The sequence below is a fragment of the Tachypleus tridentatus genome, chromosome 10 (assembly GCF_004210375.1).
Source record: "Tachypleus tridentatus isolate NWPU-2018 chromosome 10, ASM421037v1, whole genome shotgun sequence".
Classification (NCBI taxonomy): Eukaryota; Metazoa; Arthropoda; class Merostomata; order Xiphosura; family Limulidae; genus Tachypleus; species Tachypleus tridentatus.
Window position 1 is genome coordinate 43,547,143 of NC_134834.1, and position 23,164 is coordinate 43,570,306.

The 23,164-nt window shown below is 32.6% G+C and overlaps 1 protein-coding gene across 6 annotated transcripts in view; it reads right to left on the bottom strand.

Annotated features, from left to right (window-relative positions):
• LOC143229157 (DNA mismatch repair protein Msh2-like) overlaps nt 1-23,164 on the bottom strand; it is a 146,197-nt gene that overhangs the window by 33,549 nt on the left and 89,484 nt on the right. For all 6 annotated transcript variants that reach the window (XM_076461062.1, XM_076461063.1, XM_076461065.1 and 3 more), the window contains 4 exons: nt 20,427-20,598; nt 19,444-19,569; nt 1,529-1,624; nt 1,023-1,087 (listed from right to left, as the gene is read on the bottom strand). In XM_076461062.1, the coding sequence (XP_076317177.1) occupies nt 1,023-1,087; nt 1,529-1,624; nt 19,444-19,569; nt 20,427-20,598 (459 nt within the window). The remainder of the gene's footprint in view (nt 1-1,022; nt 1,088-1,528; nt 1,625-19,443; nt 19,570-20,426; nt 20,599-23,164) is intronic.

Genomic DNA, 23,164 nt, shown 5'->3' on the forward strand with positions numbered 1-23,164 from the left:
ATGCCCTAATCACCTGACCATGCCAGGCCTAGGTCATTTGATAGATTTATATAAAACAATAATTTTCAATGAACCCAATACTTAATCAAAGTGAATTCAATATCAGATAATCAGCAGAAAGTTTGTTGTGTAAATTAATCTGTTTCTAAATAAATATGGAAGGGTTTGCTGGTGTTAACACAGTCTTGGAAAAACATATATTATCTTCTTACACAAAATAGCATATATTCATAATAATCATTAAAATTCTTATAAAGCTCCCTGCTCATTGTGTGCTTTACTCCTGATGATGGCATAGAGCTGCTTAGTTATGAAGAATCATTTAGTGAGTTTTTATGTAGATTGTTCCCACTTTTTATTTAATGACATTGCTTCAATATGATAAATATACTAATAATGATCAATAAAATAAGCTGAGTCACTGAAATATTATACCGTCACCTACCATACTTGCAAAATCTTAGTTAGCTTTGTAATGAAAATAAATTTCTGTAGCTTTCAAATATGTAATTTGAAAGAAAGAAAAGAACATATTAAAAACCTATCTAAAAAAAATATTCAGATTCAGTGATCTAGAGTTTGCTTCTAACTAACTCTCATGAATTTCCATTAGATTCTGTTTTAATTCCTTAGAGGAGCTGGTCTTCTCACTTTCCCATGAAACCAAAATTTACTTCCCAAACCAATTTACTAATTTTACATTGACCTAAATAATTGATCATATGCTCTGTTAAAATATTCAGTTTTGCCTGTGACTATATTCAAAGCAAAGCCTTATTAGACATTCTCACTGCATGCTAACAGAGGATGGAATGCAGAGGATTAACTAACAAAATCAATGAAAGAGAATGAAAACCACATAAAGGTAATTATATTCATATGAAATGACAGTTTCTTAACAAATGCAAATAGGTTTTACTGCTCATGATATTTTAAAATGTTCTAAGAAAATTAACATTCATTCATGTTTGTATATACTTTCACAAAAACCAGTTAATTTACAATGAAATGTAAAAACTTACTGAGCGAATGTAAGTTGACTTTCCACTCATGTTGGGACCCGTAATGATGTGAAAGATACTTTTACCTTATGAAAAGTTTACAAGTATAAATATTATGAAATGAGCAAAACATCAAATGCCATTGTTTAATTGAAATATAGCTTATTATTATTCACATTTCATTTCAAAAATAAAATATTCAAAAATTTATTCTGAGTTCTACAGAATGATTAAGTGTCATTGCTTATTTCTCAATAACTTCAAACAAGCATGTTTTTCTATAATTTATACCAGTACTTGGTCAATTTTAAAAATTACATTAAGAATAGAAAAACTAGTTGTTGCTAGAACTTAAAAATGGCAATATACATTAAAAATATAATTTTAAAATGATATTCATATAAAATATTTTTTTAAAAATACTTTTTATAAAAAATGACAAGACTCTGAAATATCTTTAATATAAAAGAATGAATATTTTAATAATATGCTCATACAGATACTCAATCTTTTACAAATTACTTTACCTTGTTCAAAGTTTATATCATTTGGAATGAAAGAAACATTTTCTTGCAACTCCATACAAGGATGACGAGCTTGTTTTAAACTAATAATTCCTGAGCCTACAGGAAAAGAGAATAAGGAAAGAACTGTGTTATGATTCTTTAAAATTAAGATAAAAGAGCATTCACCACACCAAAAAAATATTTTATTTACTGAAAACAATCTAAGGTTAAATTTGGGGTGAAGGGATCCTCATAAGCAAAGAACTGAACTGTGTTGTAAGGGAATTAAATAAAGCTATTGTGATTTTCTTGAGGTAAAGGGCTAAAGCATATTAAAATATCATTCAACAACAACAAAAAAGACAAACTTACTTCTGTAGACTGCAAATATGCATTATAGAAAAGGAAAAAAATGAACAAATTACAATACTGGTGCACATAAAACCACAGTAATTTACCCAAGTTTCTAAGTTATAGGCAATTTAGAAGAGCAGTAACTTATTCCATAGACTTTAATGTTTTCTAACATTTACAAGTTTACCCTTTAAGCCAACTACAAAATACTTTCAGATTTACAGTTTAGAATGTGCTCTTTCTATTTATTATAAACAATTACTTACAAGAATTAGACATAATTGGAAATAAAGAAGGTGGAAGGTACTTATTTTATATTCTAGCTTGTATGTCTGAAGTTTAAGTTTATAATTCATTAATCATTATAGATGTTATACAGTAAGCACAATAAAATATAAACTGTGTAATAAAACAAAAAGGCATTCTGTATGATATATAAAAAAGTATATTTGGCACTTAAGTATTTTCTTTCAAAGTAGGAAATTAAAACACACAATACTAAAATCTGAGCTATAAACTACACTGTGATGTCAAGAATTGTGTCACATAATTATAAGAAAGTTGTTTAATTGTGCTTTGAAAATAACTCTCTAAAACATTGTGACATGCCTTTTAACTAGCCTGTTCAAAGAGGGTAGGGGCAGATTAAGACAGGGTAATGATGCTGAAGCCTTATGCCTGAGTTCTAAAAAAAAAAAGCAGCATTATATATGTATGTATTTATGTATATAATTGTTTTAGAAAAATGCTTCCCTTCTATCCAAATATATTTATTTTTGAAGAGAGAGAAAATAGAGACAATTTGTGTGTGATGTAGGTAAGCCTATCATGCACTGTAAGAGTGCAGAGATTTGACTGACTTGCCTCCAAATACTGTGACTAGTTATAGCCCTACTTTGACCAAGCATACTTGCATACAATTTGTAAAATTAACTTTGCCAGTGCTAAATAAAATTAAACAGAGTCACACCAAGTAAATGACATAATTCGGCAAATCAAAATTTCTTCACTCCACATTTTCATAGTGCTGTCAGCTAAGCTTGTGCCCAACAAATAGATTCTTATTGTACAATGAAGCAGTAAATCTAGAATATGACAAAATTAAAGTTGTTATGAGAGATTGAAGATATCTATATCTTTCAATTCTTAACTCTCAAATGATTAGGATTTTATTCAAGTAAAGATTTTAGTCATTATTAACAAGGTATATGACAGTGTTTAAGCTTTTAATATATATTGTATCAATTGTCTATGTTTCTTGATCAGAATTTGCAAATTGTTATCCTGTAAAAAAACAATTACTTGTGGGCCTACACTGGCCAATCCATCAGCTGTAAATAATTCTTTGACAGCTTGACATGCATCATCAACTGGAAAATATAAAACACAAGTCACACAATTACAAAATTAAAAGGTTTGGGGTAAAGTACAAAAAGTGATATGCAATCATTTGCTATGGAACTATTAACCATATGGCTCCAGCTAAGTAACTCATTAAACCTCTTTTTGTACGTCATGAGATATTATAAAATTAAATTCAAAATTGAAACAAACTACTTTACTACAAACATATTTTGATGAAATTACTATCATCAAGAACATTATAATTTAAAGTTTACATTATCTAAGTTTCACTGCTTTATTTCTGAAAAAAATACACACATCTAAAACAGCAGATTTTATTATCACGTGATTCACTAATGGTTTAAGAGCTCTAACAAAAAACGGTGAGAAGCTAATATAAACTGTCAGCATAGACAGTCAAAGTACATTTTCAGTTGTTTCTCACCAGCAGGAGGAAACTCCCAAAAATTTCTCTCCATGTAAAACAACATTCTAATATTTGTTAGTTTAAGGTCAGCCACACCCACTTGCAAAGTCAAGGTTGTGTTGCCAAGTGACAGTTTGAAGTTGAATAGGATTTTCATACCCATAAAAAGAGCAGATTTCACACTATTCAATTATAGCCTGAAATTGAAAAGACACTTACTCCATTGTTTTACTGGTGCATAAAAAGTGCTTTGCAAGAGTTTTTGCCTTTTATGTATTAATTTGCTGACCAGTTAGACTGCATTAATTATGTATTATTTGTGTTTTAAAATGCATATTTGAATTTTTTATGATTTTTATACATTTAACTTCTTGTAGTTTTGTCTGTCAAAATGTCTGAGCAAGATGGCATCATTCATATGCGCAAGCTAGACCTTTCGAATTTGTGCATGAGATTCGCTTATACAAAGAGCACTGCAGGGACATATTGACAGTGTTGCCATCGAAAAAAATTGGAAAAGATAACTAAAAATAAACAAGTGAAAAGAAAGAAAAGTGAAAGTATGCACATGACAAAAAGAAGTTTCAAATTATTCAATGAAGATTTTAAAGGTATGCACATATTTCTGTTTCTTATTTTAAACATTTCACTCTACATTGATGATGAAATCTGAAGATAATGAGGATGTTCGATAGATTATACAAATGATAGGTGAAAACTGTGAGATGCTTTTATACTCGAATGAAAATAGCATTTCATATGAGCTATTCAGAGTCTGAGTACAAATAACTACAGTAAAAAACAAAGGTTTAATTATAAAAAAATAAAATATCTTATTTTACTAAAGCTACATAATTTTAAGGCTACTGAAGCAAAATTTAAAAGGATTTCATCAATAGTTTAATTTTTGTAAAGAACTTTCAAGAGAGTTACATACCTACTTACATTAATTAGGTTGTGGTCATTCACTTAAATTGTATGTTCTGACATCTCTCTCTCTCTCTCTCTCCCACATAAACAAGTATTTACAATCATTATTAATTAAGTGTTCATTTTATCCATTTCACAGACACATACAAACACAAGATCAGTTTGGAAAAATTCAAATGAAAGAAAGAGAAATTACAAAACAGAGAGAGAAAAATAGTAGCTAAATAGCTAACAGCTTTATGGGTTTCATCCTCTAGTTCGAAACCTCTTATTAATCAAAACAAAGGAAACAACAATACTGACACTAAATCTCTGAATGCAGATGATTGTCAATGTCATTATATCAAATTGAGCTAAAAACACCACCACCGCAACTGTGAAAAGGAAGCTGACAACTCTTAATCTGATGACCATTAATATTATCAACTTGAATTAAACCAACAGGATAAAATCAAATTAATGCAAGGGCAATGAAAACACTAACCAATTTTTTTACATTCAACACATGGATATAGATTTAATTGCATCTGCAAAATTGACTCTGGGTGACAAGTAGAAATGCTAATGCTCAAAAACTTTTTATTGCAAGCATACAAATACAAATGAAGAAAAGTTAAGAAAGACTGACTTCGCTCTTACCATCAAAGATGAACATTTGCATTATATACATATTGTTTTCAATAACATTGGAAACTTCTTCACTAACAACAACCGATTACTCTGACTAGAAACATACTACATGGGACTTTGGTCAACATGAAACAAGCTTGCTGTATCAAACTTCCATCATCAAAGTTGTTATTCATAAAATATGTAGTAGATAAATCAATGAGACTTGAACAAAGCAGATGGAGATAAAATACAGGAGCCAAGTTCTAGCACATATTCTTTTAGTCATAAAGTTTCTATCATACAGAGAAAGTAATGAAATAATTTGTTAAGTGCATAATGGAAATTACTTAACACTGGAGCTATTGGCTGAATTGATACATTTCTTGCTCAACAAATTGAAGTAACAGAAACAAAATACAAGATCATGTTTCAAGCTCATCTACAACTATTTTTCACAAATTCATAAAGATCCTACACAAAGAAGTTCTCATTGCCATTATTCAGGAAATCAAAACATCCAAGTTTTATAGTCTATTGAGTATAATCCAGACATATACCACACATATCAATTGACAATCATTTTAGTTGCATTATAGATCATAGATCCTGTAGCAAAATTTGCCACATCCTCATTAGCTTCCTTGAAAAGAATATTACAAGATTTCATGATAGTCATAGATAGTCTTATGAAAAAGAATTCAATATGCTCAGCAAATATATTGGCATGTAAGCTTTGATGAAAGACAAGAGCCCTCAAGCAAATTACATTCCCAGCTGTGCTCCTTTACTCAACTGGTTGAACAGCCTGACATGGATTACTGTACTCAACCTTGTATATTCTTTGCCTTTGTGCAGAAGCTTTATGACTTTTTCCAAGCTTCAAACCACCCATAAAAGTGCCTACATGATGTGTTTGAAAAATTAGGGTTCAAGACAACAGAGGTTATCAGGCACAAAATGGAGTGCTCATTAAAACACAATGTGAACCTTACAAATATGATACAAAAGCCATAACACAAGTTCTTGCTTACATTTTGATGATGAATCTCATAATCCTCAAGTGCAGTTGAGAGTCAAGAACTGAAAACAGGTGACATTGATGGAATTATAAAGATTTTGTTAGAGAGGTATCACAAGATGTTTATTACAAAACTTCCAAATGAATGTTAATACATCTTTTCATCTGCTAAAATCTCTAAAGACGTTCATGTAGGTAGTACAAGGTTCATTTTCTTAATATGAGAAAAGGGATAAACAACTGCTAGGATCAAGAATATGCTAAAACAGGTTAAATGACAAGCACTATGTGCATAGAAAATGACTTGTTAGAATCACTTGATTCCAAATAAAGCAAAAATATTTTTAGGAAAAATATATTTTTCCTAGAAAAAGCCAGATAAATGTGCTGGAGATAAATTCTGTCTCTCATCTTTGAACATTCATTTCTGACTGTGTTGTAACTGACTAAAAATTACTTTCATTTTGTTTAGTTTTTAAATTCAATAATGGTCAAGGAAATTAAAATTTACTTTGCACTACATTTCTTGGATAAACCTTTTATTATTAGTTGATGCTACTTAATCTGTAGAAGAAAATCAAAATTATCTGGAACACAGTAATATATAATATGAATTTCCTCTGTTATGCAAGATAACACTTTTTGCAAATTAATTTTAAAATTCTATCTCATTTGTTTTTAAATGCTATACTTATTTTCAACAAAATTACTACACTTGAATATTCCCACAGTAATCTCTGTTAATCATGAACTAATGAATAATCTGGCTGTCCTACAAAATGCTGCACTCAATATCACATAAAAAAACAAAAATATTATTTAACATAATTCCTAAAGTCTTCCTTGGAGTTTAAGTGCTGTTGTTTTTTAATATCTGCTCTTTAGCTTCACTGCTATGCTTACTAAACACAGCTATATACAATGACACAGTCATTCCTTACAGCTGTAGTGGTTCTAATCAATTGAGACATAATTCCCTCAACACTTACAATTTCTGTTTCTACATGTATCCTACTCTTTCTAACTGAAATACCAATGTTATAACTTATCAGAAACTACTTGGTTACAGTAAAAGTTGTTTGTTTTTTAGCAACATAAAGTGATGTTCAAGTTGCAAATTTCCAATGTCCATTTGAACAAGATACTTTCTAAATACTTTCAACTGAAGATGATATACTTATTACTACTTCTTCAATTTGGAAGTGGGTAGATCAAGAATGGGAAAATTCCCTTCTGTTGTCAAAAATAGACAGCATAAAACAGCTCTTAGCACTGTTTCTCATTTAGACACACATTAGTTAAGTAAACAGTTTAAACTGTATATAGATTTTACTTTTATGTTTTAGTTAATTATGTTTTAAAATGTACATTTGAGAGGTTTAATCATTTTTTAAAATAAAACCCAAACTTCACCCTAGCTTGCTAGACTTAAATTGTACACATATACAAGGACATTTTATCAAAGACTAAAGTACCTCTACAAAAGAATTTGTAATAATGTCTGTAGACAATTGTTGCATGTGTTGAAAATAATAAATACTAAAACACAAAAAGAAGAAAAACATTAAAAATGAACTATATTAATTATATCAATGAATGAAGTTATCATTCATCTTTCGATATAGTAACAAAGATTTAGTTCCTGTATCAGTAAATGACTTTTCATACCTTCTAGTTCAAAATAACTATGAAGAAAATTTTATTGACAATAGAAATAATATAATAGCAATTATCACCAGTATTATTAGTACTCTTACATAATTCCATCTGGAATCAGGCTATTTGTTACTCCATATAAAACTTCTTTTTGCATTGGCCTTGTAGATTTCACTTTTACACATCTGTTTTTATTAGAACTTAATTGTATTCTTAGTGGTAATTACAGTACAACTAATGAAGCATTTACTTGAATCATGTTTTTGTATATTTAAACAGATGGGCAACTAATGTAATTTCTTAACTGGTTAACCACCAGCTTTATTAATAGTCTTAGTATAATTAGGCCAAAATGCACATCAAACCTTATTTTAAAGTTGCATTTCAATTCTAATTAAGTAACTTTGTTATCAACATATGTTAATATGTTTCACATCAAAATGTAATTTATAGTTTGAATTTTTAAAGAACCTAAATTTTAATCTGTTAGCTTTAAATCTTGAATTAAATGTCATGTGGCACAGCTGGCACTCCAACCTCTCTCTCTTTTGGATTTTCATTCCATTAATTAATTAGAAATACACATACCATGGATAATGAGCCTAGAATATGAAACCTGAATGCCATATTTTCTTGCTTTATTTTTCATGAAACCCACATGAAAAGCCTTCCTATTTCTCTGACTTTGTTATAGAACATATTTATAGCTAATATTAATAAAATGTACTTTTTGAACCATACGAATTTGATGATTATCTGTTTTATTTTTGCATTCTAGTACCTTACGAGGATCTGAAAATGTATTGACTAAAGTCACTGGTATGAAAAGTAGTGGAATTTTTTAAAATCATTTGTGGCTTAGCTAAAAATACAGTTAAATGTTCATAGTTTTTTAACATTCTATTTCAGTGCCTAACATATTTTGTTATAAAATGCACATGTTGAAACCAACATGAATTATTTCGTGAACAAGCAGTGTAGTGTGCAAAACATTTTATCAATGCAATTTGTGATCTTAAGTTACTTCTTTGTTACATGTACATTTTACAGTTATACCTTTTTAATAAATGTTACTAAAATGTAAAAACTAAACTTACGAGGTTACATAACAAAACAAATAAAAAAAATTAAATTTATGAGACCAGCTTAAGATAAGCAAGTAATGAGATTATAACTGACTATTCATTTTACCTTTTCACACTGCAGTTAAATGACTGTCACAATATTAAGCAAAGTCTAAGGGAAACTGTAAAGTAATAACACTAAAATCAAGCAAAATCAGGAAGTATTAAAATAAATAATTGGAATTTTTTGTTACCATATGTAGTCACTCTCAGAAAAAAACTCATTACTTCATATCTTAAAATTTTTGTTTTACTCTTTTGCTACAGTTGGTGTTAAGAGTACAGAAAATAAATGATAAAGTAAACGGATACTCAGTAGAACATATATACCTCTGTCATGCAATGTTTATCATATTCTCCTCTTAAAAAGTGTGAAAAATGTGTTTGTATTTCTTTCAGTAACAACATACACAGACCACTTTGACAAGTTAAAGAGGAATAATATTCTACATACGTCCAACAAGTTTAATCAATATCCAATCATTTTTGACTGAGTTAACAAAAATAGTATGCAAAATCAGTTCCCATGTTAATAAACAGGGATTTTTTTGATTTTCATGGCATTGCTAATTGTTTGATTGATTTGGTGTTTTTTGGCACAAAGCAGCTAGGCTATCTCAGCCAAACATCCAGTAAAAAGTTAAAATTAAAGTAAATTTAGTAAAATTCATTAAAGGAAATTAAGGTAAAACAAAACAAATTACAAAAATAAATAAATAGCATAAAATCAATGTTTACATCTAGCCTACAACATTAAGAGAAAAACTACAGTAATACAAGCTGTAAAGGACTTTCTGTAGCATAATTGTAATTATCATAACTCGATAGGAAGACTAACAGGTAAGTACAAAAACCACCGTCAGTTACCTGAAGTTGGCCTTTCCAGTCTTGGTTTCGAGTTATTTCATGTTATGGTCATTTTCTAATTTCAAATCGAACTACACAGACTTTAATTCTTAAAAGGGAATCACATTAAAAAATGTCCAATGTATAAATTAAAAAACTTAAATGGGATTAAAAAGATTAATGTCCTTTAAAAAAACTAAAACATTACCTAGGTGGACAGTGTCACCATGACCAATAACACTGCTTAACATTATGGACAAATCTTGAGACAGAACATGTTTAAAATGGTGCCATCATTGAGAGTCAAACAATGACAATAAAGTAAAATGTGGCTCAATGTGATTTGAGTGTTACACAAACTACACATTGTTGCATCAGTTCCAGATAAAAGAAAACGAATTAAAAAACTGTGACCAATGCATAGTCCCGCGAATACCAACGTGCCAGGTATCCAGAAAAACTGGACAGAAGTAGATGTTAAAAAGAAATGGGCCAGTCAGCTTTGAATATCGACGAGAACAGGGTGCAAACTAACATGAAGTGATTTCAGGGTCAGTAGAGAACTAAGCAAGTCAGTATAAATAGTGCAGTTTGAGTACTGCTTAGCTTCTATGTGATCCAGTGCAAGAGAAATGGGATACAGTTCAGCAGTGAGCAGAAGTTATAGAGAGGATTCTGCATGCAACCACCGAACCATAACAAACCATGGCAGAGTCCACACAGTCACCTAATTTCAAACCATTTGTATAAATAGGAATGGAATGATGTTTCGAAAGATGTTCAGCAAATAACACAATATTTTAATCGGGAGTGTCTGCTTTTCTCAGATGACTAAAGAAAGGTCACATTTGCGGACTGTAAGAAGCCATGGTGGGATGGAATAATCAGTAGATACATCATTGTTATCCAAGGATAAACCCAATTCATCCAACTGGGCCTGGATACGAAGGCCAAAAGAAGCAACAGCGGATTGTTTTTTCTCAAAAAGTATGGCCCACCGTGGAAGGAACATAAAACCCCTGGTGGGATGCTTTTGTAAGGAATGAAGTTTCAAAGCATATAGTATAGACACTTGCAAACGACAGAGGTACAAAGAAGTTTCATGAAACTCTATGTAGAAGCTCTGAACTGGGGAAGTACAGAAAACCCCAGTGCAGAGCTGAAGTCCTTGATGGTGAATGGGGTCCAGCATCTTTAAGGCTGAGGTTCTGGCAGAGCCATAGACCAGCAATCCATAGTTGAGTCTTGATCAAATAATAGCATGATATATCTTTAGCATAGAACATCGATCCGCTCCTCAAATAGTGGAAGAGAGGACACAAAGGATGTTCAGTGCTCTTGTAGATTTGACCAATAGCTGCTTGATGTGTAGTATAAAGGTCAGTTTACAGTCAAAGATAACCTCCAAGAACTTTGTCTCAGGGGCCACAGGCAGCACAACTTCACCAATACAGAGTTCAGTGTGAGGGCGAATACCCAGTTGGTGGCAAAAGTTCATGCAAACGGTTTTAGAGAGAGAGAAGTTATAGCCGTTTGTTGTGGTCCACTTCAGTAAATGATTGAGAGCAGTCTGTAGCTGCTGCTCAATATATCTCATGTTCGGTGACTGACATGAGATGTGAAAGTCGGCAACATAGAGCCCATTTGCAACAGAGAGAGAAAGTTGTTCAGTGATGGCATTAATCTTTATAATGAAAAGCATGACACTCAAAACACAGCCCCGAGGGACTGGAATCTTCTGTCCATTAAAACATTTTAAATAAAAATGAGCAAATGGCCATGTAACCCATATATACAGAGGTCTTGCAAAACACCTTACCTCCATGTTGTATCATAGGCCTTCTCAATGTTAAAGAATATTGATACAAGATTTTGTTGTTTGAGAAAAGCTTCTCTGATTGATGTTTCAAGTGGTCCACCCAAAGTGGAGCGCTGTCGTCCAAATTCACACTGGGAGGGCAAGAGAAGGTTGTTTGAAATTTATATGTAAAAACGGCTCGTTTGGGTTGAGAAAATATTTTACATAGAAGAGCGAACAATGTTTCAACCTTCTTCGGTCATCGTCAGGTTCACAAAGTAAAATATTTTCTCAACCCAAACGAGCTGTTTTTACATATAAATTTCTCCACAAGTGGGTTTCTCGACATCACTGAGAAGGTTGTTTGATTCAAAGAACCAAATGAGACAAGGGTTAACCATCCTCTCTAAGGTCTTAGAGAGAGAGCTTGTCAAAGCATCTGGATGGTAGTTTGAAGGAACCTTAGGATCCTTCCCAGGTTTTGAGAAAAGTAGGACAGTAGCCTGGCACCAGGAAAAACATTCTCCTGCCAGATCTGTTTAAAAACACTCATAAAAATAGCAAGAGAAGCAGGAGATAGATGGCACAGCATTTTAAACATTACATTATCAGGTCCAACCAATGTGTTGCCAGACTGATGAAGGGCCAGTTTGATTTCCACAAGTGTAAAGGGATGATTATAGTCATAGAGACAATCAGCTAGAAAGTAAAGAGGTGATCACTTTGCCCATGTCTCATGGCTAAGAAGGTGGAGGAAGAAGCAGAAGTGCTAAATACCTTGTAAAAGCTCTCACCTAGAGTATTGGTGATGCTCCAGGTATCAGCTACTTCCTGGCCAGAGAGCAAGATCAAGACGAGGACAGAATTATACTGCCCACTGACCTTTTGAATCTTGTTCCATATGACTTTGGAACTGGCAGTAGTAGATATGCTGGTTGTGAACTTAATCCAACATTCCTTCGAACTGTGACATGTTACCAACTGAGCATGTGCATGGGCCTGCTGAAAAGCAATGCAGTACGAGAATGTGGGATACCTACGAAAAGTATCTCATACTTGTGTTTGAATCATCCGTGCCATATGGAAGGCAGGATTCCACCATGGACAAGGATATCATGGAAAATATGTCAAGGTTTTTGGAATACATTGAGCAGCTGCTTGTATAATGCAGTCAATTACTGCTGCCACACAGTCATCTATAGCAGGATCAAATTCTGAGAGGGCAGTGAAAGAGGACCAGGTCAGGTAGCATTGACCCTGGCCAGTCTCTCTCAAAATCATAGGAAAATGATCAATGCCTCATGGATTATTGTCCACCCTCCATGAGAAATGGGAGAATAATGAAGAGGAGCAAATTGAGAGATCAATAGCAGTAAAGAACTGACTAGGTGCATGAAAATAAGTAAATGTACCAGTATTGAAAAGAGAAAGGTTGTGATCAGAGAGCATATGCTCTACAAAGAGATCCCTCCTATCAATATCAGCACTTTCCCAGAGGGTATGATGTCCATTAAAGTCCCCCAGGATTAAAAAGGGAGATGGCAACAGTTCAACAAAAGCATCAAGGTCTGATTTCACTTGTTTTGAGAATGATTCTTTTGGAGGCACAGAGATATCCATCTGCACGCCCACTGTAGTAATGGAACAAAATGCAGCAGCATACATTTGAAATGAAGTGGTGGACGGCAATTTTCGAGCCTTAGGATAAGTAATGTTATAAATCATTTTCAAACGCTGCAGCTCTTTTTTTTCCAACCATTTCGGCAAGAACAAAAGTAGGATGGGAGAGAGCCATCACAATTAATGCAATGAAGGTCTGTTTCACACTCATAGGTATCATGGTCCTTGCCACTGCAAAGAGCACACATCAAGGAACCACGACATGATGTCTTTGAGTGACCAAACTGCTGACACTGGAAACATCTGAGAAGGTTTGGAATGTATGGCCATACCTTGCAATTAAGATAACCTGCCTTGATGGTGACAGGTGGATGTGGTGATGTAAATGTCAGAATGAGGATACTGGTTGTATTTGTAATTCCATCTTTATGCAGTGGAGATATGCCTCACTGCAGAAACTCCTTGAGTGGAGAAACTAGCAAGAATCTCTGACTCTGGGATGTTCTTCAAATCCCTCCCCACAATAACTACTTGTAATGAATTCAAAGTAGCATGAGGTGTAACCTCAATAGGTATATCTCCAATTGCCTTTGAATGCAAGAGGAGTTCACTGTGTTGAGATGTGGATGTTTCCACCAATATGTCACCAGATAGAAGCTTCTTTGCTGACTTTGGAGAGCCAGCAAGTCCCTTCTAAATGCAAAAGGAAGACATTGTCCCTAAAGGTTTGTCTGAAAGAGAATGTAGGATAAGAAAATGAGATACAACAGGTGTTACAGATGTTGAAGATTACTGCTCATAATCTTTAAGACATGATCGTTTACTTATGGACTGTTTTTTCACTATTTAAGTTTTTATTTGGAGGATCCATCACAAAAAAGGAATATTTCGGTGCCCACTGACCCCACCCAGAATGAAGACCTATGAGGTGACCCAATACAATGTCAAACAAGGACATTGCAGCAATGCCAGGGTTTTGTGAGCACTATACCTAAATACAGAAACTGGGGAAGAGTATTCTTTGGTCAGACAAGACTAAAATCGAGCTTTTCAGCCACAATATAGTTGAAGTAAGCACCTCTACAGTTACAAACATGTTACACTCTTCTGGGTTCAAACATGCCATCCTCGTAGAACTCCATATTTAAAGCCTGTTCATTTAGAAGCACGATTGAAGCATGCAAGAAAGCATGTAGATAAACCCTTTACCTATTGGAAGAGTATTCTTTGGTCAGACAAGACTAAAATCGAGCTTTTCAGCCACAATGATATTTGCTATATTTTCTGTAAGCAGGGGGAACACAATCTTCCAAAGAACACCATCCCTACAGTTAAACATGGAGGTGTCTCGATCATGCTATGGGGTTCCTTCAGCTCTTCTGGTGTAGGCAGCCTTCACCGTGTCAATCATGAAAAAAGAAGAGTATGTTCATATATTAGGCACTTATATCAAGAATGATGCTCGGAACTTGCGGCTTGGGCATCACTGGATCTTCAAGCACGACAATGACCCTAAGCACACATTGACACATGTGAAATCCTGGTTGCAGAGGAACCATATAAGCATTCTGGAGTGGCCATCGCAGTCACTGGATCTCAACCCAATTGAAAACATTTGGCATGAGTTGAAGACCAGGTTTTATCAGCATCAGCCGAAAAACTTGCAAGAGTTGGAGGCCCTCTGTAAAGAAGAATGGAAGAAAATACCAGTTGAGTATTGTCAAACGACCATGGAGGGCTATGAGGAGAGATTGCTCCAAGTAATTCATCTGAAAGGCTATATAACTGACCATTAAAGTAGATGCACAAACACTTTCTGCCCCTCCTATGTTTGGTTATTTCTTTATAAACAGTTTATTTGTCGTTCAATTTATGTAAACGTGTGTTAGTATAATGTTTATAATATATTGTACTGCTATTATCCTAATCGTGATACTTTTTAAGTTATGAGGAAAGACTACTCACAACTCAGGGGTAGGAACACTTTCCATCGTAACCGTACATGCAGATATAATATATAAATCAACCTTGAATACCCTCAGTGATGACAGTTTTTTTTATTTACCTTAATTGCTATCCCATAATTATACCGGTCTACTAGTTAGATCATCAACTTAACAGTTAAAACAAAAAGTAGTAGTAAAATTACACATCCCATTAGATGTCAAGCAGATAACCAGGTACCCAAAAATATTACAAAGTCAAATCAATCACCCTATAGGATACTGAGACATAAGTATTTAACTAGATCTAATCATATGACATTTAAAACTATCTTAGAACTTTAAAATTCTTTTTATAATTTTGGATTGCTGCTCAAATCATGTTGATATGCTCAAACCACACTGGAAGCCCAGGATTCCTGTCTTTGAGCAGATATGTTTTAATACCTATTTTCCGACAGCAAACACATTGAAATAGCTTTTACTCTTCACATTCAACAGTAAAAGTGTTTGAAGATATCTCAAGGACTCAGCTTTTTCTTCTTTAAACTCCTCATTCTCTATACGCTACTCATCAAGTTCACTGCCCTTCTCCCATACCTTATCAAACAACTCTGCCAAGACTGCTATGACATGTGGACACTTCTTATACATCTTAGAGATGATTGCATTAGCTCCAGGTGCACTTCATTCTTGGCATTTCTCAAAACCCAATTAAAGGTGAATTTTCAACAAATTTAATAATTACCTTAGAAACTGTACTTTGGTTAGGTATAATTCCTGTGTGGTTGCCATATTTTTAAACTCTTTAGTTTTTGAGTAAAAAATGAAACAAAATATGCGAGCCCTCAAACTCAAGTTCCTCTCAATTGTTCGACTATTTCTGTGACATTTTACAACTATGATGTAATAGTTGCCAAACACGCTTCATTGCGTGCTGATTATTTTGTTCCTTTCAGTGCTGGTGTTTTATGTAAATCTATTGGTGCTTTTTTTGGATTACACACTTTGTGAGACTATCTTTTGTCTTGATATTGCTACTTTATGTTTGTTTAATGATAACATGGTTTACTGCATTGCTTATGGTTGTAAAAACGGTTCGGCATCGGACAAAAGCTTCTTTTCATTTCCATGCAAGGAGAAGGAACCGGCAAGGTGGCGACAGTGGGTGCGGATGGTCAATAGGAAGAACTGGACTCTTCACACCATGCAAAGCTTTGTCAAGATTACTTTGAACGCTCATGTTTTGTGTCGGATCACACTGTTTTGGATTCTGTGGGTTTCAGGCCAGGCAGGTTGAGACTGAAAAAACCATCGGCAGTAGACAGGATCATCTCCACCATCTTTCCTTGTGTAGAGCTGAGGACTGATATCAGCCTGCAGCATACAGGTTCCACCCCTCTGAAGCCATCCCTTGCTATCACGAAAATAACAAACTTAAAGGTATGTGTGCAGTATAAAGCAATGAATAATAACTAGTATAATATAATAATTTAAAAAGTACAAGTTTCTGAAGAATGTAACTAGACATACACATTCATGAGCGTGTTTTGCATTTGTGGCACATAAAAGTCAGTGAAACCTTGATTTCCTAGTCTAAGACAGTGGACAAATCTATCCCAAATAGAGTACATTCCAAGTTTAAAAGCTGGCAGATCATTCTGTAGATGTTTTTTGTATCATTTTTACATATGGAAAAGTTTGAAGAATACCATTTTTCAAATTTAACATTTCAAGATAAATTTAAATAAGACTATGTCTTGAACATGTTGAAGTAATCAAGTACATGTTATGTATTTTAAAAAAAACATTGTAAACTTGTAAACAATCAAATATAAACTCCATAACATATTTCCATAACTCATCATAAAATTAATCTTTACACAGTACTTTGACATTGTCATATTAAATGTAAATCTCATAAACCTCATAAAGCATGTTGTTTTAATATATAATCTTATTTCTTCAGTATCACTCACAGTTCTGCTACTCTTGCTCGTGGAACTGTCCTCATCACTAGAACTTGTCAGATCTGTGTCAAAAGTAACTGTTCTAGGTTTGTTCAGAGTAGGTTTGAATTGATATGGCGCTACTTGACACTGTTCAGAACACAAAGTAAAAACAGACTCCGCCTCTGTTTCTCCATGCACTGGCCATGTTTATTCACATTCAACGTGCTGGAGTTGGTGGTTTGTTTGGCAACTATTACGTCACAGTGCTCTTCCTAGTGGCAAACGTAAAAACTGAAACATTCGGATTGCCGCTTGGAAAGAGCTCTTTCTGCACCAAGTTCTATGTTTCATTTATTAGCACACATGTTTTATAAAAAATGTGAACCTGCAAAATTAATCAGTGTGAGTAGTTCTTTTGACTTCAAAGTTTGCTTTTTTCTGTAAAATTCACCTTTAATGTCTTCAAAACTGAGATTACCCATATCGAACTGATATCTTAGCCACTTGGTCACCATAATCCTGGCATGATCAAGATCAACAGCTCTATTGATATCACCACATGTTTTCCATAAATGTCCTTCAACCACTTATTACTATTCTTTTGTCTCTTCTCTCATCCTGCCCCTATAAAAAAAAAAAACTAGACAGATTCCTTGAAAATACTGAGGTTTTCCTAAGTCTTTCCTTCCACTTCTTACAGACTGATTCACTTCTATCAAATATCTTGATTTTAACTCTCAGTTCACTCATTTCAGTATGGACTCAGATGGCCCAAGTACCAAGTACAAATTACTAAACTGTTTGTTTTCTCTCAAAACCTTTTTTTAGCTGTTAAAGTTTATTCTGAAGAAAATATACCATTTATGTAGCAAAGCATATTATTAGAGAGAAAAAGGGTTTATCTCATACTCATTACAAAATAGTATTTATTAATAATAAGCCGAGGTACTTATCCTTATCCAGGTTATGAACTTTAACAAAATATGAAGGTGGATGTTATGATAAATAACACAAAATTCCTAACCTTCACATTATGTATTTCTAACATAACAGGTTATTACAGTATTCATAATGACCTCACAAAAAGTTTTATACAAGCTTTAAGAATTTATTATGTATGTACTTAAAACAGTATAAACTGTGTGGTGGCCAAAGAGACTTTTGTATGAAAAGGTAGCAGACAAACCAGTGTTGGTAGGTGTGTTTCTTGTTACTCACTTTCAACATCCAGCTCTTAAAGTCATTTCACAGTGTCTCACATGATTACTTAATTTACAGTCATTGGGTGCAGAAGTTTCTTACAGGCTGAAGTTAAAAGGTCAGTTGGTATCATTCAAGAAGAGCTCTTCATTGCAGCCTTATGGTGACTGTTGGGTAGAAATTATTGTGACACTGAATGTCACTTTTTCATTACATTCTTCCACAGAATGTGCTGGCACACTTTCCAAGATACACAAATACTTTTATTTTGAACTCCATTAACATACTTCATGTTACAAACTATAATTCCAAAAAGTTTGTTTTAAATTGGTCGATAAATTTAGTAGTAGTTAGGTAACAGATACACACACACATACAGAAAATAAGTTAGAAGCAATTTAAACAGGCTACCAATCTAATGAAAGTTAATAAAATGTCAAGGATGTAAAGACAGGATTCACACTACAATAAAATTTCACCAGATGAAAATTACAAATGTTACAACCATTTATTTATCATTTAAATATTTCTTACACATAAGATATTACTTTTAATACATTCATAGTTTCTTACTTCTCTCTCTCTATATATATAGCTCAATAATTATCAGTTACAATTATTGCTAACAAGCAATTTAGATCAGCACTGTTTAACAATAAAAAATTTGTAATCATTTAGAGCATTTATTTCCACTCCTGGTTAGTTGTAATTTAACTTGTTTATTGAAAAAAACCCATGAAAATCACTTCAAATAATACTTAAGAAAAAATAACCAAATTTTATGTGCATCAAAAAGATCTGTAAATGTTAGTTACTATTACAACCTCTATGTAGATACCATAGGAGCACTCTATTTATAAATCAATATTATTGATTCTACTAAACATAGAGGATAGTAAGAAATATGCTAGTAATAAATTTGTGTTAATAAATACATACATATACATATATTTGATAAGCATAAAAACCTACTAGAATATTAAACTTACAGAATTTAAAAATAGAGAGAAATAAGAGATGAAAAGTATGAAATTACACACTTCTAACAGTTGTTACTTTACAAAAGATTTCTGGATATGATTTGATAGTAATTTATATCTATGTTTTTCTACCTTTTGGAAGTAGCTTGGGTCGAACATAAGGTACAGGAGCACTGACAGCTGAAACAGAGAAAGCCACTAATACATCAAGATGTGCAATCACGTCACTCATCTGCAGAAGTGGTTCACTGTATCCAGCTAATAACAGAATTTACAAAAAAATTATATAAAAATGTTATAAAGTTCAGAGACTAAACATAATATGCATTGGGTAAATCATTCATGCAACTATCTACAGAAATTGGCTTGTTTTAAGAGTGAAAAGAACATACTCCAATTAGAAAGATAATTTCCAGCTAAAAGGCACCGTAAATGAATCAAAAGATTTGTTAATTCTGGTGTATACAACACTTCTAAGCAAATGACAGTATAACAGTTATATATTTCTTTAATTATACAGGGTGTTTGGAAAATCACTGTGCACTTATATATTTATTAGCAGACATCTTTCAATATAGAATACAGGAGGTAAATATGAGTGACAATTATAAACAATGTTGAAAGTGACCCCTGTCGACATCAATACAGGCCTGGATCCTTCTTATTTTGTTTCTAAAAACCGCTATCAGTTGCTGGCTTGAAATAGACTGAATAAAATATTATTACAAAACTGTACAGTGACTTTCTGAACACCCTGTATATGTGAGAGTTATACTCCTAAATGATACGAGACATATGCTTAGAAATTTGATTCAACAAAATATACTGAAACTTGGATTTTTTTCTATGATAAGTGCTTCTTCTTCTCTCTTTTTCCAAGTAAAATTTAAAATGTATAGTATCAAAAATAACTTGAGAATAATGGTGCAAAATAACTCTGAGAGCAACTTTTCTGGCATGTCTTTAATTCTATAAAATAATAACCATCTTGGAAAGATCTTTCAAAAACATAAAACAAAACTCAGGCACTTTAGCTGATATGACATGGTAAATAGTTTTCCATGTAGAAACTTCATATGAAAGTTTTAACAAAAAAACAAATTCATAAAACTTACCAGCAATATCCATGATCATATCAACTACAGTCTTTTGTTGCTTTTCATATTCTAAGCGTATAGCAACATACTTCTCATTCAATTGGCGGAGTAATGAATTATGAAAACGAACTCCATTTTGTTTGGTATCAATGGTGAAGAAATCCTTTCTATTTCGAAGGGCTTTCTCTTCCTAAATGAGAAATGGTTAACATCATCCATTATTTAGACCAAGAAATTATATTTAAATTGGTTAGAGGTTTGTTCTACGCTTTGATGCAAAGTTACATAAGAGTAATCTGCACACACAGTTACGACAGAAAGTGTTCATACCCCTGTGTCCCGAGTGGTTTTTTTGCTCATAACTTAAAAAGTATCACGAGTAGGCTAACAGAATATAATATATTATAAATATTATACTAACACACATCTACATAATTTTTTATGTAAATTAAATGACAAATAAACTGTTTATAAACAAATAACCAAAAATAGGATGAGCAGAAAGTGTTCGTACAGTTCAGAACGTGTGAAAAAACTGATATTCCTGTAAAAATTTTGTTTAGTTTGGCAAATGCACTACATTATACCATTCCAGAACCAGACACTGGGTTCATAATTATTGAAATTTAGCCAGCAAAAAATATACTTCCTGCAATTTAGCGCCATCTCCGTCATTATCTGCTTGGTCATCATGGCAAACAGGAAACAACTATCCAATGCTTTAAAAAACCAAATTATTGTAAAATACAAGTCTCGTGTGCCTTTCTCTGGTAATGCTACACAACTTAATGTGTCGAAATCTACTGTTCAAAGCATAATTGCCAAGTTTAAGCTTACAGAATCAACTGCTAACCTCCCTCTTTCTGGACGCCCCACCAAAATTCCAGAGAGCGCCAAGAGGAAGGTTCTCAGAGAAGTTAGTAGGAACCCTCGTTTAACATGTAATGACATACAGAAACTGGTTAGGGAAACTGAGGTTGAAGTAAGCACCTCTATTTTATTTCTTGTTAAGTACAAAACCACACAATAGGATGGTTATCTATGCTGTGTCCATCAAGGGTATTGAAATCTAGTTTTTAGTGATGAGCCCTCAAGACTTATCACTGCACCAAAGGTAGCAATATGAACATGAATCAATCATATGAAAATTTTCCTCTGAGTCTGTTTAAGATGCAATTTCTATATCAAATAAACTTAGAAATAGTGGTGCAGCATAATAATTACTGTACTTTTACTAATTTTATTGTTTTACTAAAATACCACCTTATGTTTACTTTCAGAAACAGAAAGGTTACATTTATATGTCTAAAACTTTGAGATAAATTAATGTCTGGGGTTATATTACTGTGATCTAGCAAATTACTTATGTTTTGTTTATAAGGTTATCAAAAGTACATTCTTGAACATTAACTGCTGTAACAGAATACAAAATAATGGTAAAAACAATATTACAATCTGCTCTTTGAATAAATTAATCAATAAGAAATGTATAATCAGAAAGATCAACTTAGGCCTACTTTATGAAATGGAAACACCATCTTTAAATCTTCAGTCTTGTACAATTCAAACACTTAATTACTATTAAAATAAATGTTAGAAAAATTAGAATAGTTTTAGAAACAAAATTTCTTCTGTAGAAGCACATATAGATACAGCACACATTTAGTATTTATCTTTAACAAGACTCAAATTCAAGATATGCTGGTACTGTCTTGTCATCAACTAAATCTCAGGTTTAACCCTAATTATTATTATATTTTTACTTGGTTATAGGTAGTGGACAATATGAAATACCCTCTTTGAGAACACCAAACAGGTGAAATTAAAAAGAAAGACTAAGTGAAAATTAGATGAATGTCTTTTCAAGAGTATAAATAAATAAATAAAAAAGTGAAAAGTAGAGTGCCAGTAGAGGTTAATTTACATTGTTCTATGGTTAAATTACTTTGCATAAAATAATGTGAGGCTCAAAGACAATTTTAAAACTGAACCTAATGCTTCAATATCAACTGATGTTGAAATATAAGGATAATTTTTTGAAGTTAAACTTCAAATGTTGCATGTCCTCAAGTAAAATTTCAGTTTAGAATGATTTTATTTATTGTGGAGATGTTTGCCGAAGTTTTAAATATTTAATGTACACATAAGGTGGAAACATCACATCATTCTGAACAATCACCACTTTTCAGAATTAATATTTCTACAATCATTTGTACAACCCCAATTAGAAATGCCAACATTCTAGTGTTATTTTATCTTTTATGCTAAATTCTATTAAATAAATTTCCTGTAAAAAAAAGCTATATAAAGGTAAAATTATGAAACTGAATTAGACTTATTGAAGAAAGGTTGTAGCTCTATGTGAGTGTGCAACTTTTTTTATTACTGAGGTTACATCATTAAAAAAACAACAACAGAGTAGTTTAAACACAGCCTTCACTTACACATCTGAACAAGTCAGTTATATTAAGCAATGTTGAAACATTAACAGTATATTCAAATCTCCCTTATACATACCAACAATGACTTCACAATAACTATTCAACAAGAGTTAGTGACATTCAAGCATTCAATTCATGATTAAATCTAATGGTAAATATTGAGCAAGTATATATTTTCTACTCCTCCAAATCACAGAATAAACACTGTCAGTCTTACCAAAAATGAGCTATTATACTTTTAAAACTTTTAAAAATAAGTTATATAGGAACAAAGACTTAGATAAGAAACCAAGTAATCTAATCACTTTCAAAACG